At 58.4% G+C, this 15,990-nt stretch overlaps 1 protein-coding gene across 1 annotated transcript; it reads right to left on the bottom strand.

The window, feature by feature from the left end:
• Positions 1–1,619: 1,619 nt before the first annotated feature.
• On the bottom strand, positions 1,620–15,985 carry SHISA7 (shisa family member 7). The gene is made up of 6 exons (XM_060652499.2): positions 15,728–15,985; positions 8,143–8,873; positions 6,750–6,904; positions 5,146–5,211; positions 4,517–4,666; positions 1,620–2,264 (listed from the first exon to the last, which is right to left on the bottom strand). Exons 2-6 carry the CDS (start codon positions 8,820–8,822, stop codon positions 1,621–1,623), a joined length of 1,695 nt encoding a protein of 564 aa, XP_060508482.1. The 5' UTR covers positions 8,823–8,873; positions 15,728–15,985; the 3' UTR covers position 1,620.
• Positions 15,986–15,990: the final 5 nt, after the last annotated feature.

Raw genomic sequence — 15,990 nt, 5'->3', positions numbered from 1 at the left:
CGTAGGTCATAGGGAATCCTGGGAAATGATGTCATCATCAGACATGGTTAGCATTTGACCCCAGGTACAATGCCATCACGAGTGGTGGGAGTCTTATGGCACCGATGATATCATCAGCCAAATCAACAGTGGGCACACCCCAAGCAACCCCATCCCACCTCACCCCCAACAGAAATCCAGGAGTTTGTTGACAGAGGCAATGATGTCTCTCGTTATGGCAGAAAGAAACGAGGCCAGCTTTTGGGCCACTGTGAGTCCCACGACTCTGGGAGGCTGGTGGGCTAGAGTGGCCTCCTTGAGGAGTCACACAGGAGGTGACATCACTGCACAGGGATGGGGTCTGAGGCCCAGGCACCCTTTAGAGGGAGAGTCTGGTGGAAGTCCTGCAGGGCATGTCCTTGCTGTCAGGGACAGGAGTGACCGAGTGAAGTCATGGCAGGACAAGGCAGAAACTCGGGTGACACCATCACAAATGATGGCCCTCCAGAGCAGGCAGTGTCTGTGGTGATGTCATCACAATCCCGGGACAGAACCTCAGCGGGGGCCTGCTGCCAACAACCTGCAGTCAGACCATTCTCTCCGGGTGGGGTTGCCTCCGCAGCAACAACATCCCTCAGATGTCTCAGCTCAGGGCACTTTCTCTGGTGACCCTGGGGGGGTTCTCATGGATTCTGGGCGTGCCCTGCCTTCTCATGATAGGGCAGGAGCAGTGCAGGTGTCTTACAGCATCATCTCCGAGCAGGCAGAGTCCAGTGGTGATACCACAGAAGGGGCCTCATCCTGGAGTGCCCCAGGGGCAGGTTGTCACCTCTGGTGATGACATCACGGGAAGAGGCACGGTCCCTCTGATAATGTCATAGGGCAAGGCACCTTCTCTGGAGATGGCATCACAGGAAGGAGGCAGAGTCCCCGTGACAATGTCGTGGACAGTCCTATGGATGGCGAGGACACAGTTGGCAAGGCATTTTGCTTGCGATGTGTCCCAGGAAGATGGCTTTGTCTGTAGCGACAACATCATAGACACAGGCATCTTCTCTGGAAGAAAATATTTTCCTGACGATGATGTCAGAAGAGGCCTTTTGGTGCCGGAGATGACATCATAAGGGTGAGACTTGTCTCTGCAATGACATTCACAGGAAGGAATCTTTGTCTCTAGGGATGATGTCATAGGGTAAGGCATTGCCTCTGCTGTGACCTCCCAGGAAGAAAGTCTGTGATGACTTCATGGAACATAGACATGGCCGCTAGTGTTGACTTCAGGAGCGGGCCTATTCTTCTGTGACGGATTAATGGGGAGGAGGTTTTGTCCCTGTGATGACATCACAGAACACAGACATTTTCACTAGTGATGAGCTCACAGGCAGGGCTCTTCCTCTGTGATAACGTCATGGGAAAGAGGCCTTGCCTCAAACGGCGACATAGGAGGAGGGATCTTATCTACCGTGACATCCCAGAAGGAGGTTTTGTCTCCGGTGACGATTTCATCCAAAGCAGTGTCCTCGGAGGCAGCCCCCTGGCCACAGGCTGATCCTGGGTCCCAGGCCCCTGGAGTGTGTTGAGGGATCCGGGCTGGGATGGGGGCCCCGCGAGGCCGCAGCCCCCAAGCCCCCGGGCCTGGCCTCAGACGGTCACCTCGTTCTTGCTGGCGGTGCGCAGGTGCTGCGGCAGGTGGTGGCCGGGGATGAACTGCAACTGCTCCAGCGTGCCCTGGCGCTGGAAGGGCGGCCTGCGCGCCAGCGTGCCCCCTCCCCCGCCGGCGTCCGACAGCCAGGCGGGCTGCGGCGAGCCGTGCAGACCGTGGTGGTGGTGCGGGTGCAGGCCGGGCGGCGGGGGCAGCCCGTGCAGCGGCGTGGGGGGCCCCCCGGGTCCCAGCAGCAAGTTGGAATGGGACGCGGCCAGACCCGCGCGGGCGGCGGGCTCGGGGGGCAGCGCGGGGCTGCGCGGGGGCGACAGCAGGTGCTCCCGGCTCTGGCGCAGGGCCTCGGGCGACGAGAGGAGCAGGTGCTCCTGCGACACCAGGCGCGCGCGCGGCAGGGTGAATTCGTAGCGCGCGCGGCCCGCGTCGCCCAGCAGGTGCTCCTGGGACATGACGCGCCGCGGGTTGGGCGCGGGCGCCAGGCCCAGCTCCTCGGGGCCGCCCCAGGCATCCATGCGGTAGCCGCCCCCCGTGCCAGGTCGCCGAAGAGTGTGCAGGGGCAGCGTCCCGCGGGGCATCTCCCCCAGGTGCCGGCGCTTCAGGTAGGCCTCATCCAGATCCTTCTCCGCTGGGGGAAGAGGGGGAAAGGCCATACAGGTAAGTCCCCAACCAGTCCAGAACGTGCCCCCGCCCCCCTGGCTTCCGTACATCCCACACCCACGAGGACCCCAGGGATCACCAGAATGCCCTGGTCATTATTAGCCTGGACACAGGTAGGTGACATAGGTGACATAGGTGGAGGGATCTTATTTAAATAAAAAAAAAATTTTTTTTAACATTTATTCGTTTCTGAAAGAGAGAGAGAGAGACAGAGTGCAAGCTGAAGAGGGGCAGAAAGGGAGACACAGAATCTGAAGCAGGCTCCAAGCTCTGAGCTGTCAGCACAGAGCCTCAGGCGGGGCTCGAACTCACAGACCGCGAGATCATGACCTGAGTCGAAGTCGGCGCGCAACCGACTAAGCCACCCAGGCGCCCAAGTGAGTCTCAAATTTTAGTCGGCCAAAACCATTAGGCTAGCTGTGTGACCAAACGCACATTCCTAGGCGCGACACAGGTGGTGGGCCAGCAGATGTGGGGGGAATTTCCTTCCCCCCGCCCCAAATTTGGAGATGTGACCTATTCGTGGGTTATGAAGTCAGTTTTGTAGAGGGTGAATGGCATTTTAAAATTAACTAGAATAGAAAATTTTCAGAAAGCATCCACACAGGGACGCCTGGCTGGCTCAGTCAGTGAAACATCCGACTCTTGGTCTCACGGTTGTGCATTGGAGCCCCACACTGGGTGTAGAGATTACTTTAAAAAAACAAATAAACATTTAAAAAAGTTATTAAAAAAGAGGCATGGGTATACTAGGGGAATAAGGGTAAGCAACCTGTTCCTAAAATTTTTATTTCAGTTATGTTTGTGTTATTGAAATATTAATGGATGCAGTGGCAGTACCTGGGGTTTGTTTTAAAATAATCCGCCAAAAGTGTGCTGAAGGGAGTCTAGATTAACAAAATGTCGCTCATTGTTGAGTTGAGCGATGGGAACATTCGTTTTACAATGTCTTCTAATGCTGGGCATGTTTGAAAATGTCCGTAACAAGTTTCAAAGTTTTGCTGTAACTAAAAAGTATACATATTATATGTGTCTCAGGGGTCATGATATAAAAAGCATTTCTTAATGTGGCTCTCAGTTTAAATCTTTTTTTTTTTTTTTTTTAATGTCTATTTTTGAGGGGGTGGTGGAGGGCCAGAGAGAGAGAGGGAGACAGAGGATCCAAAAGCCAGACTCGGGGCTTGAACTCAGGAACCGTGAGATCATGACCTGAGCTGAAGTCAGATGCTTAACCAAGTGAGGCACTCAGGCGCCCCTGGCTCTCAGTTTAAACTGTTTGAAGGCTTAGGGTGCTTGAGTGACTCAGTCAGTTAAGCGTCTGACTCTTAATCTCGGCTGGAATCATCATCTCGTGCTTTGTGGGTTTGAGCCCCACATTGGGCTCTGCGCTAACAGTGCGGAGCCTGCTTGGGATTCTGTCTCTCCCTCTCTGCCCCTCCCCCACTCTCCTTCTCAAAAATAAATAAATAAACTTAAAAAATAATAAAATGTGGGGTGCTTGGGTGACTCAGTCAGTTGAACGTCTGACTTTGGCTCAGGTCATGATCTCATGGGTCGTGGGTTCAGGCCCCGTGTCAGGCTCTGTGTTGATAGCTCAGAGCCTGGAGCCCGCTTTGGAGTCTGTGCCTCTGCCTCTCTCTGCGCCTCCCCTGCTTGTGCTCTGTCTCTCAAAAATGAATAAATGTTAAAAAAATTTTTTTAAAAATAATGAAATGTTTGAAGGCTCTTGCCACTGACCCAGAAATGTCCAGAATCACAGTGATTGGTCCAGGGATGAGCGTGTGACCCAATTTGGACCAGTGGGATCTAGACCTGGGAATGCTAGAATCATTGGGAAAGACCCTTTTCTGCTGGCAGAATAGCGTCTTGAAATTTCTCAGGTCAGTCTTTGCTACCACTAAAGAAGAATCTGTCTGTAAATAAAGAAGAGATGTAGAATCCTGGAGATAGCTTTTGAACCCCTGGATCCAGCCATACCTGAAGCTCATGATTCATAGACTTTCCCATATCAAGCCAATGTAGTTGCCTTTTGTTTTTGGCTTAAGTTGTATTTCTGTTAATTGTAAATACAAGTCCTAATGAATACAATAGATCTTAGGGGGGCACGGATATGCATTTTTAAAAAGCACTTTCAGAGGCCTATTGGGCCACTGTCCACACTCCTAAACCCAGGCCCTGGCCCCACCCCATCACCTTCGCCCTCCCCTTCCTGGGACTCACCCAGTCTCTTGAGGGAGGAGTAGCGGTTGAGTTCAGATTTCACAGCAGCCTCATAGGACGGGGGCAGATGTGAGAGGTTGTGGAAGGACCGAGAGCAGGACAGCGTGGAGTAGTGCAAGGAGGGGCTGGGTGGCGGAACGGCACGCCAGTCTGGGGCAGAGGGGCATGGCAGGGGTCAGTCCAGCCCCTCCTCCCTCAGACCCAGGAGTCCAGGCTCCCAGCCCCTTCTCCCTTTGACCCAGCAGTTCCAGCCCCCAGCCCCTTAGGGAGTGGAAACCAGGGATTCTGGCCCCTCACGGATACTTGCTCCCCCGACCTCAGGAGACAGGCTCAATGCTGGGGAAGCAGGTCATGTCACAGGAAGAGAGGTAACTGGCACGTGCTCAGCACCTGCTGTGTGCCTGGCCGGAGGCTGGAGGGGCCGTCCGCTCCACACATTTCCCCACAAGCCCAGGCAGGAGAGAGATGAGACTGGGAAACTGAGGCTAGCTCGGTCACCTGGCTGGACTGGGAGGCCAGGGCTCACAGGATCTCACACCTGCTCTATCCTGGGCACCCAGCTCAGGCTTAATACAGGCAGGGAAGGAAAGGAGCCTTTGTCCTCCCCCCAACCCAGCCCCAGTCCCTACCCATCGTGGCGGCATGGTGCTTGGGGCTGTTGACGTTGAGGTGCAGGTAGTTGTGGTGCAGATTATCTGTGGGGACCAAGAAGGGAAGTGGTGTCACTGCCATCACCCACTCCCAGCTGGCACTGCTGTCCTGGTCTCATGGGAGGATTTCCACTCATGTCCACTGGGTTCCCAGCTCTGATCCCTCCTATCTCCTGAATCTCTGCTCTGACCTTCCTCACCCTTCTGGATCATCAAATCGGCTTCCTGGCCATTTGGCCAGCCCATCTTCCAGATCAGTGCCCCCCCGCCCCGCCTTGGTAGTACTCCTGACACCCACACCTGCCCCTGCCCCTATGCTGCTGGAGTCTCTTCCCACAGCTGACTGTCATCCACAGGACAAAATCTAAGCCGGGAATGGTGTTTGAGGCTTACTCGGCCCTAGCTGATGCCTTGCCTGAATGAGCCTAGCTCAGTCCTGCCACAGGGCCTTGGCAGATGCTATTATGCTGTTCTCTCTGACTTGAATTCCTTCCTCCCCTTCTTTGCCTGAAGAACTACTCATCCCTCAAGACCCACCTCAAATGTCTCTTCCTTATATTACGATTCAAACCCATCTCTTCCCCTACATTTCTGACCCCAGCTCAGGCCTTGTCCTGTATAGCCTGCATTACTACCCAGCCTCCTCCTGCACCTTCTTCCTCTCATCTCTCCCCCTTCACATGAGTTCCAGAAAAATTCTTCCACTCACTTCTGACTTTGTCGCTCCCCTGTTCTAAAGTCCTCCGTGGCTCCCATTGCCATCAGGACAAAGACAGAGCTCCTCAGCTCAGCCTGGTGCTCAGATCCTTCCTGAGGTGTCTGCCCACCCTCTCCCTGGCCTCACAGACTATGCTTCAGAGGCTCAGACATTGCCCGGCCCAGGTAGGCCCCTCACCCTCCAGGCCACTGCTCAAACGGTATCCTGGGGGAAGTCTTCCTCCTCCTCCTCCTCAAACCAGACGAGACTCTTTTTAACCTGTTACAGCTCCCTGGACTTCTCCCTGGTGAACTCATCATAAAATATGAGAACAGCTCATATTTACATGGACCTTTTTTCTGTGCGAGGCACTGCTCTAAGCCTTCCGTCGTTAGTTCATTTGAGCTTTGCAGTAACCCGCGATGGCGACGCTGCTTGTTTTATGGCCGGGGGAAGTGAGGCCCAGAAAGGTGAGATCCTGTGTCCCAGGTAGCCAGCGGCAGAGCCAGGGTTCAAACCCAGGCAGTGTTCAGGACATTCTAATTCAATAGTTAGGTGCTTTCTTGTGTGTGTGGCTGTTAGGAACTCTGACACTGGCTTTCTCAAGTGCAGGGGCCGAGAATGTCTACATTGAAATCACCGTGGCGTCCGTGATACCCACCCAGGGGGTTCACGGGAGGGCAAGGAGGGGTCCTGATTCACAGCAGGGTCCCTCCAGCCTTGCCGGGAACTGGTCGGGTTCAGAGCAGGAAGAGGCTGGAGGGTGGGCTGGGGCGCGGGCGGGGCCTGGGCACCGGGGGTGGGACTACCCGGGGGGCGGGGCTACAAGGCAGATGGGCGTGGTCAGAGGCCGCAGCGGCATTCCCGGCTCCCAGGTCCCACTCACCGAGATTGGAGGGCTTCACGGTGTTGTAGAGGGTCTTGGGCGTCCTCGGGGGCATGCTGTCGGGGCCCCCGACCCCCGGGGTCAAGGAGCTGCTTCGTGCCCGGTCCGGGCGGGTCCCAGGCCCAGCCTGATGCCTCAGAATGTCCACCAGAGCCCTAAAGGTGGCAGAGAGCCGGTCAGCGGCCTGGGGACGGGGGTGGGGGCAGGGAGGGGGAGGCCCCGGGCTGCTTTTCCCTCCCTGCTCTCCCCTTTGGGGGAGTCGGTCAGCTCGGCGGGGCTCCTCGTCTTTGGCCACGCCCATCGCTAATGTCCATCTGAGCACCGCTCGCCCCAAGGTTCCTCCGACCACATTTCTTGCTTGAAGCGCCCCTTCCCCAATTCGTTGGGACCCAGCCCCTTCTGTGGTCCTTCCCACACCGTCCTCCCTGGGCCCCCACCCCACCCTGAACCTGGGGCCTCCCTCCCGTTCCTTTAACAGCCTTCCCTTGGCGGTAAAGTGTGCCTCTTCCGTCCAGTTGTGCGGACCGAAACCCTGAGACTCGCCCCTGGCTCCTGCTTCTCTTTCTTTTCATGGCCCTCAGCCATGTTGGACTTCCAAGATAAATCCCTAGCGGACCACTTGCCACCTGTGCTGCCCCCAGTGCCTCCTCTCATTGCTGGCTCATTGCTAGTGTCCTAAGGGGCCTCCCGCTTCCACCCTGGTCCTCTGCTGTCCCCAGAGACTCCTCTGGAACCATCAGATGGCTTCGTGCCTGAGCTCCGCGCCCTCCAGACACCCCCCCCCCCCATCACTCTTAGAATAAACCTACTTCCGCCCACTGCTCCGCAGGCTCAGAGACTCCGTCGCTGTCCCGCAAGTTCTATCAGGACGTTTATACGTGCTGTTCCCTCAGCCTGGAATACCCTTCCCACAAATACCCGTTTGACTTGCTTACTCTCCCCACCACTCACATTTAATGATAACGGCAGCCAGCGTTTATGGAGGGCTTACTATGTGCCCAGACTTGACATGAATCAACTCAGTTAATCCTCATTACAGTCTGACCTGGGATTGAAAGCCAGCTTCACCCAGCAGGGCAGGGACCTGGTTTGGTCCACAGCTGTATGCCCAGCTTCTGACCCACACACAGACGGTGCCCAACAAATAAGTTTGTTGGATGGATAAAGGCCTGAGCCTCTCCCGTCACTCAGCAGCCGGGCCGGTTCTGTCGCCCCTATTCTTGGGACCCCTTCGGTCTCCCTGGGTATCTGCTCCCGCGCTCGCTGTGGCTGCCTCCCGCATCTCTGAGCAAGCCTGGTTCCCTGCAGCCCTGCCCTCTCCAGATGGCTCCACCCCTGATAGCCCAGGCCCCGCCCCCAGGCGCCCTGCCCTAGGGTCCCAGCGCTCACACACCTGGGCACGTTGATCTCCCGGTGCGCCCTGGGCGCACGGGACGCCTTGCTGAAGGCCACTTTGGCGCCGACGCCCACGGCCAGGGCGAAGCTGATGACCCCGCACACCACGTAGGCCGTGCTGCCCCCGGGGCCCTCGCCCCCGCGCCCCCCTGCGCCCCCCGCCCGGCCCCCTTCCAGCCACCCGGCCTGGCCGGGCCCGGGCCCCCCGCCCGCACCCCCGGCACCCCCGACGCCCCCGGCCAGCGGCGGCGGCGTGGTGGCCCAGCGCGGCGTGTCGTAGTTGGAGCAGGACGCCTGTGCCAGGCGCATGTGGCGGTGCTCGCAGCAGAAGCGGTAATGGCAGGTGCCGCAGCAGAAGCGGTAGGAGCCGGTGCTGCAGTTGAAGGTGGCGTCGTACTGTCCCATGACATCGTAGTAGCCGTGGCAGAGCTCGGCCGGAGGGGGCGCCCGCGCCGCCGCGCCGGTCCCGCTCGCCGTGCTGGTCCTGGTGCCGTTGGCGCCCGGGCCCGCAGCGCCCCCGCCGCCCGTCAGCGCCCCGGTCAGGCGCCGCAGGTGCGCCAGCAGGGCGGGCAGCGGGCCCGGGGGCTCGGCGCTTGTGGTGTTGGACGGGCGCGCCCCGGCCTGGCGGGCGGTCGAGGCCAGGAGCAGGAGGGTCCCGAGCAGCAGGAGGGACGGCATGGGGCGCGCAGGAGGTCGGACCGGGCTGCCAGGCCGGGGGGAGAACCGAGGCTGCAGCGGGGGGCGAGAGAGAGATGGCCAGAGGTGCAGACATGTGGGGGTGGGGGGCCGGACGCGAGGAGGAAGGCAGAAGAATGGCGAGAATCATGCCGCAGGGGACAGAAAGGATGCGTGGAGAGGGAGATGCCCGCACGCCGAGTTAGCAGCCCCCCAGGGCAGTGGACGCAGGGGTGTTTGGGGAGGGGGCGGAACGGAAATACGCCCCGGACGCGCCGCAGGAGAATGGCCGTGATAATGGGCAGACGCCGGTAGGGTCAAAGCGAGCGATGGGGGGGTGGGGGTGGGGGGGATTGGGAAGGTCCGCGGAGATGTCAGACGGGCGCACAGAAGTAAAGGATGGGCAAAACCCAGAGGAAAGATGTGATGTGGGGAGAAGAAACCGGGGAGAGGAGCGAGCGAGCGACGGCAGGGGGAGCGTAAGAGGGCGGGGGGGGGGGTGATATGGGGGCGTGGAGAGCGGGGGAGGAGGTTGTGGTGGGTCAGTGCGGATGGGGGAGGCAATGGACACAGATGTGGGGTGGGCGGGATGGGAGGAGCAGGGGGAGATGGGGAAGGTGAGAGGAAGAGGTGTGGGTGGGGAGAGAGAGAGAGAGAGAGAGAGAGATTGGAGTTGAGAACTTGAGTTTACAGAGCAGGCAGGTGGACCCAGGTGGTCAGAACTTCTCAGCCTGACACCGCTCACGTTGGGCCCGACCTGTGTGCCACTGGGTGCCAGGAGAGTTCGCATTCTCCGCATGGTGACGACATAAGATGCCTCCAGGCAGTGCCAAGCGGTCCCCTGGGGTCACAGCTGCCCCGGTTGAGGAGTGCTGGCTCAGACCCGGCTGGTCCTCGGTCGCCCCCAAAGGCCCCTCTCTCTCCTTTATTTAGGTCTGGTAATTCAGGGGCCTCAAGCTTCTCTCTCCCTCCCTCCCTCCTCCACCCTCTCCCTCTGTCTCTCGAGCACACACACAGTTGTAGGTCTGAAGTGTCTCAGGACAGCAGGCGACGCAGGGTGGCAGAGCTGATCATGTGCCTCAGTCTCCCCATGTGTGAAATCGGGGTAAGGATGGTTATCAGGGGGTGGTTAGAAGGATGAGCCGGGTTGATCTTTGTAAGGAGCTCAGAACGCCCTGGTCTGTTGCAGTGCCGCGCACTGTGCACACTGCAGCCGCTGGTTCAGGGGGTGGCCAGGAACAGGGCCAGGGAGGAGACGGCAGAGTGAGGGGCCAGATGGGGCCGTTTCTAGGCAGAACGGCAGGACGGATGCTTCCACAGTGTGTCCTGAGCCCTGAGGGTGCAGCGGTGACTAAGCCACAGCGTTCCCGCCTTCACGGGGCTTATATTCCAGGGGCGGGAGAGGGCTGGGCGCACAGACGTACACCAGGGTGACGCTTGTTGAAAACTGTTAAGGACAAATATGAAGAAATTTTGCAGGAAGTCATGACCAAATGAAAGCAGCATGAGAGAATGGGAGGGTAGGAGCGCCTGGGTGGCTCAGTCGGTTGAGCGGCTGACTTTGGCTGAGGTCATGATCTCACGGTTTGTGAATTTGAGCCCTGTGTTGGGCTGTGTGCTGACGGCTCAGAGCCTGGAGCCTGCTTCACATTCTGTGTCTCCCTCTCTCTCTGCCCCTCCCCTGTTCGTGCTCTGTCTCTCTCGCTCTCAAAAATAAATAACCGTTAAAAAAATAAATTAAAAAAAAAAAGAGGATGGGAGGGTGGATAGGACGAGTTGAATGAGCATCATTAGGTATTAGGTTTATCTGCTCCTTTCCACTGGGGGTGTGTGTGTTTGGGGACCACACCATTATCACCAAAAGGAGTAGGGGCTGGGCTGGGGAGAGGGTCATGGGAGCCGAGGCTCCCCACGCCTCAGTCAGCTTGCCCTGCTCCTGCAAGGGGCCTCAACTTCCCTTTTAGCTCCAGCCCTGGCCCCTCCCTTGAATCTAGGCTAGAATATCCCACTCCCTGCTTAATAGGCATCTTAGCAGTGGCTTAGCTCACACCATGCAAAGCTGTTTGGTCGCTCCTCGAAAGTTAAGCAGTTATCACATGACCTGGCAATTCCACGCCTATGCATCTGCCCAAAGAACCGAAAACGTACGCTCACACGAAAACTTAACACGCGAGTGTTGACAGCAGCACTATTCGTAACACCCCCAAAGCGGAGACCACCCGGACGTTCACCAACAGAGGAACAGATCCACACAACGCGGTCTATGCGTACAATGAAATATTATTCCGCCTTAGTGAGGAACGGGGCACTGATACGTTACATCACGGGTGAACCCGAAAAACAGCACATGAAAGAAGCCAGACACAAACAGTCATATGCGGGATGATTGCTCTTACACGAAACGTCCACAGGAGTCAGATCTCTAAAGCCAGAAAATCTGGTTAGCGGTTGCCTGGGGCTGGGGGAGAGTGGGAGAATGGGGAGCGGCTGCTTTGGGGTGATAGAAATGTTCTGAATTGGTGGCAATGGTGGCACATTCCCGGTGTCTTAAGTATCATTGAACGGTACACGTAAAAATGGTTTAAAGACTATTGGGCGCCTGGGTGGCTCAGTCCGACTCTTGATTTCGGCTCAGGTCATGATCTCGTGGTTCATGAGGTCGAGCCCCGAGTGGGGCTCTGCACTGACAGCTCAGAGCCTGCTTGGGATTCTGTCTCTCTCTGCCCCTCCCTTGCTCATGCACGGTCTCTCTCTCTCTCAAAATAAACACATAAACATTTTTTTTTTTAATGGTTAAAACAGTAAACTTTACATTACGTGTATCTTGCCACAATTTTAAGAAACGAAAAACCCACCAGCATAGGTCAGATGACGTCAAGCGTTGCCCTGTCGAAACTGCCCAATGGCTTCCTATCACACCCAAAATAAAATGCGAACCCTTCTCCCTGTCCCTGTCCCTTCATGCTTTTCCAGGTCCCGAGTCCAAGACGGTCCCTTCTTCCTGCCTGTGCATTTGTTGTTCCTCTGGCCTGGGACACCCCCCCCCCCCCCGCCTTGTTGCAGATATCTGTCTGACCCACCCCCTTCCTTCCTTCAGGCGCCCTTCACATGTCTTCTCAGTGTCCCTCCCTGCCCTGTCTAAACTAGCACCTCCAGCCACTCTGCTCCCTGCACCTGCTTTCTGTCTAGTTATGGGTGCCATCTCTTCCTGCCGCATTATACGTGCAGTGGCCCCATAGACTATGCACTGCATAAAGGCAGACTTTTTTTTTTGGTCTTTCTTGTTCATGGTTGTGTCCACAGCACTATGGCATTGATGAGTGTTGAAAGATGTATGACAGGTGGGTCTTCTCTCTCTCTCCCCCTCCCCCACTTCAGACAAAAACACTGAGGTTCCAAGAGGTACTATCGTTTGCCTAAGCCTTACAGTGCCCAAGCATTGGAGCTAGGCTTTGAGCTCAGGGCTCAGGGCACTGCCACCTGTAGGGCATGGGTCCCTTTATTCCATGCAGACAAACGTGGGTTGACATGCATACAGACACACCTCTTTTATCAGTGAATCCACATGCATGCAGCGATGTGGATTTCTTCATTCATTGAGGGCTGCCACATACGGTTGGGCAGGTTGTGCACTGCACAAGGAGCTCTGGTTGCGAGGCTGGAATCCAGCCAGGCTCTCCTCCTTAAGGCGTGCTGATGGGGCTGCATCCATCTGGGGGAAGGTGCACCCTTTAGAACTCACACGAGGGTGCCATCTGCCTGCCAAACCATAGCCGCAGGGGAGCTGCATTGGACCAGGGGGTACCTTTGTCTCATTTGCATAAAGGCACCAAATGGGCTAGCGGTTTGCTCACTCAGTCCCCATTCTGTGCCAAGCTTCCGGCTGAGCTCCACGGACACAATTCTTCCCTCTGCTAACAGAGTCCCATTATCTCCTCCAACTGCTTACACATGCACATACCCAGGGAGACACAACTCCAGGCCATTGACAACTCTGGGGAGTGGGGGAGGGGCCACAGCATACATCCCTCAAACCCAGCAATGCACCCAGACACACACACACACACACACACACACACACCACCTCTGTTAGTGGAGGGACCCATAACCTCCTACCCTGTCTTATGCCTCCGGAAGGAAAGTGGACACACACCTAGGGACACAGTGGCCTGTCCAGACACAAGGATACAGGAGGACTGATTCTTCCCTTACACAACACACATAGACACACACACACACACACACACAACATGATATTCACGCAATGACGGAGAACACAGGACACCCACGCCATGTGCCAGACACAACGCACAAGGACACCCAATGTCATCCCGGCGGCACACCTGTAGACCTCCTCCCAACACACAGATACACAGATACACAGCTCCATGAGGACACACAACCGTTCCACCCACAGGACACAATCTCAGTTGTGACACCCTGGGACCACACATAGCTCCCAATACAGCCAGAGACCTGCCCAAACCAGCTCTACATGGACACACGACCATACACATCACAGCCCACAGTCATGCAACCTCATGGGCACACACACACACACACACACACTTGCAAACACACCCTCACCCAGCGGTGGAGTCTGGAAGCAGGCACGTGACAACTCCCCCCCCCCCGCACCCCCCAAAGCCCTTCTCGCACCCCTTACACACGCAGGCACTTTCCTCCCCCCACAGCTGAAGAGAAAAGGGGCCCTTACCCCAATCTCTTCCCTCCCTGCACCCTAGTCTCCTCCCTGCACCCCAGTGTCCTCCCTTTCTGCCCCATGCATGCTCAGCAGCTCAGGGCCAGAGGTCTGGCTGTGCCCCTTCCCCAGCCCCCCGCCTAGGACCCGAGAGACATACAGAGATCTGGGGAGCCAACTTGAGGAGGGTTTCCAGAGCAGGCTCCTGGGACCCTCACAGCACTGTGCCCCACACTCCTCACCCTGCTCCTGTGCCCTCTCCAGATTCTGCCAGCTGGGGTGGGGGCCAGGTGAGTCGCCTTCTGAGATGTGTGGCAGCAGAGAGAGATGGAGCAGGACAAGGAGAGAGACTTGGGGGTTTGGGGGAGACTCAGAGAGAGGAGGAGAAAGACCCAGGGAGAGGGACACAGAGATGTGAGAGCAGGGGGAGACCCCGGGAGGACAGAGACCCAGGGAGGAGGACAGAGACCCAGAGTGGGGGGGGGGGGCAGTGAGGGGGAAGACAGATACTCACAGGAGGGGCAAAGACTCAGAGAAGTGGGGTTCTGAGATCAACAAACAGAGAGAGAGAGAGAGAGAGAGAGAGAGAGAGAGAGAGAACAGAAGCCCACAGAAGGGTGAGACCCAGGAAGTCAGAAGCCCTGAGCTGGTGAACTGGGGGCCGGAGAGGGGTTTGGAGGTGGTGGTGGAGGGGGGCTGAGGGTGCACGGCAGGTATGGAGAGAGAGAGAGAGAGAGAGAGAGAGACGCTGGGGGCACGCAGGGTCCGGGGGGCATGATATTCCCCTAGGAATATCTGGGATTGAGGTGAGGGGTCGATCTGGGGTAGGGATGTGGAAAGCAGGAGAGGGGAGAGGGTGTGGGTTCAAGTCCAGATGCTCGGGCTGGGGGAGCAGAGCGAGGGGGAAGGGGAGGGGTCCGGATGGGGGGCGGGGATCGCAGTCCTGGGCGCCCCCGCGGAGAGGGCTCAGAGACAAGGACCCTCCCTGGGCACGCTCCCGGCGGCCGGCCCGTCCCTACACCTTCCTGTCTCTGGCACCTCTCTGACTCCGGATATCTCCGCTGTCCACCCTTCTCCCGGACCCCGCCTCCCACCGGCCCGCCGGCGGCCTCTCCTCTCCAGCCGGATCTGCCCTGGGTCATGGTCCTCTTAGCCTGTGTCTCTCTTTCCAGGTCTCATCGCTTCTCTGTGTCCCGAGTCTCTGTCACACGTTCGTTTCCCGCCCCCCCCCCCCCCCCCCGGCGGTGTCCCGTTCTCGGAGTCTGTTTTCTGTGTGCCAACACTTCCCTTCTTCCCCTTGTCCCATCGTCTCTGTCTCTCTCCGGCCTGTCTCTGTGCCCCCCCCCATGTCTCTCTGCCTCTCTGACTCTGTCTCTGTCTCTGTCTCTATGTCTCTTTCCCAGGTTTGCTTTCTACAGATCTCTGTCCCTCTGAGTGTCTCTGTGTCCCCTACCCTCACCCCACCCCGGTCCCCGGTCTCTCTCCCCGGTCCCCCTACTCTCACTCAGGCCCAGGTTGGAGGGGCGGGGTGGGGGGGCGCTGCAGCGGGAGCTGTGTGTTCCCAGCGCAAAATAGACTCCTGTTGCCATGGCGACGCGAGCGCGGCCTCCGAGACGCGAGGCATCAGGCTGGGGGGTGAGGAGGGGGGACACCTGGATCCGGAAGGCGGGGGCCGGGGGGGCCTGGAGGAGCGGGGAGGAGGGGACTCCTCGGTCCCCGGGGAGAGTGGGTGCTGGGCGCTCTGACGCCGGGTTCCGCGGACGGGGCCTTCTGGGAGGGGTCTGGGATTCCAGGATTGGCGGGGGTGGGGGTGGGGGCGGACTCTGATTCCCCGGTGGGGGCGGGCTGGGGAGGGCTCCGACTGCTGGGTCTCTGGGGGATTCAGAGGTTGCCTTCTTAGGTCCCCGAGGTTGGAGGCGGGGGCTGGGGGCCAAGGGCTGCGAATCTCAAGGGGTTGGGGGGCCTTGACTGGGGGCTGCGCGGAGTTCCGACTCCCAGATCTCCACGGGGGCTGCAGAATTCTGGGAGCCCCCATGTGGATCCCCAGACTCCTGCGTCTTAGGGGAGCAGGAAGCACTCAGAGGAAGCGGTCTGTCCTTCCCAGCCATTCATCCACTCACCCGCATACCTGCCTCTTCCTTCCTCCCCGTCCCCGTGGCCCCGTGCCTCAGTTTCCCCCTCCGCACCGGGGTGCGGTCGCGCTCACCTCACTTTCCGGAGTCGGGACCCTTGGGGAGTCGGGGGCGGCGGCGGGCGGCCGGCCGGGGAGGCAGAGCGAGCGCGTGTCTGCGAGCCAACCGGCTGGGCGTGTGCGCGCCGGTGGGGGGCGGCCGGCAGCGTGCGGGGCGGGCGACCCGGCCGGCAGCTCCTGTCCGCGCAGATGTGGCTGGGCCAGCCTCGCCTTTGCCTCGCGCCGGCTGGGAGCAGGGGAGAGGCACCTCCCCCTCCCCACCTGCTGGGACCCCTCTT

The sequence above is a fragment of the Panthera onca genome, chromosome E2, assembly GCF_046562875.1.
Source record: "Panthera onca isolate mPanOnc1 chromosome E2, mPanOnc1 haplotype 2, whole genome shotgun sequence".
Lineage (NCBI taxonomy): Eukaryota > Metazoa > Chordata > Mammalia > Carnivora > Felidae > Panthera > Panthera onca.
Note: the sequence above shows the minus strand (reverse complement) of the source record. Positions and strands in the feature narration are given on the sequence as shown.

Bases quoted from the DNA above. Each gene is read 5' to 3' on its own strand.
- SHISA7 (XM_060652499.2), bottom strand. From the start codon at position 8,822: ATGCCGTCCCTCCTGCTGCTCGGGACCCTCCTGCTCCTGGCCTCGACC. The intron at 6,905-8,142 runs GTGTGTGAGCGC...TGCCACCTTTAG, and splicing joins CGGGAGATCAACGTGCCCAG to GGCTCTGGTGGACATTCTGA. The intron at 4,667-5,145 runs GTAGGGACTGGG...CCTCTGCCCCAG, and splicing joins GCACCATGCCGCCACGATGG to ACTGGCGTGCCGTTCCGCCA.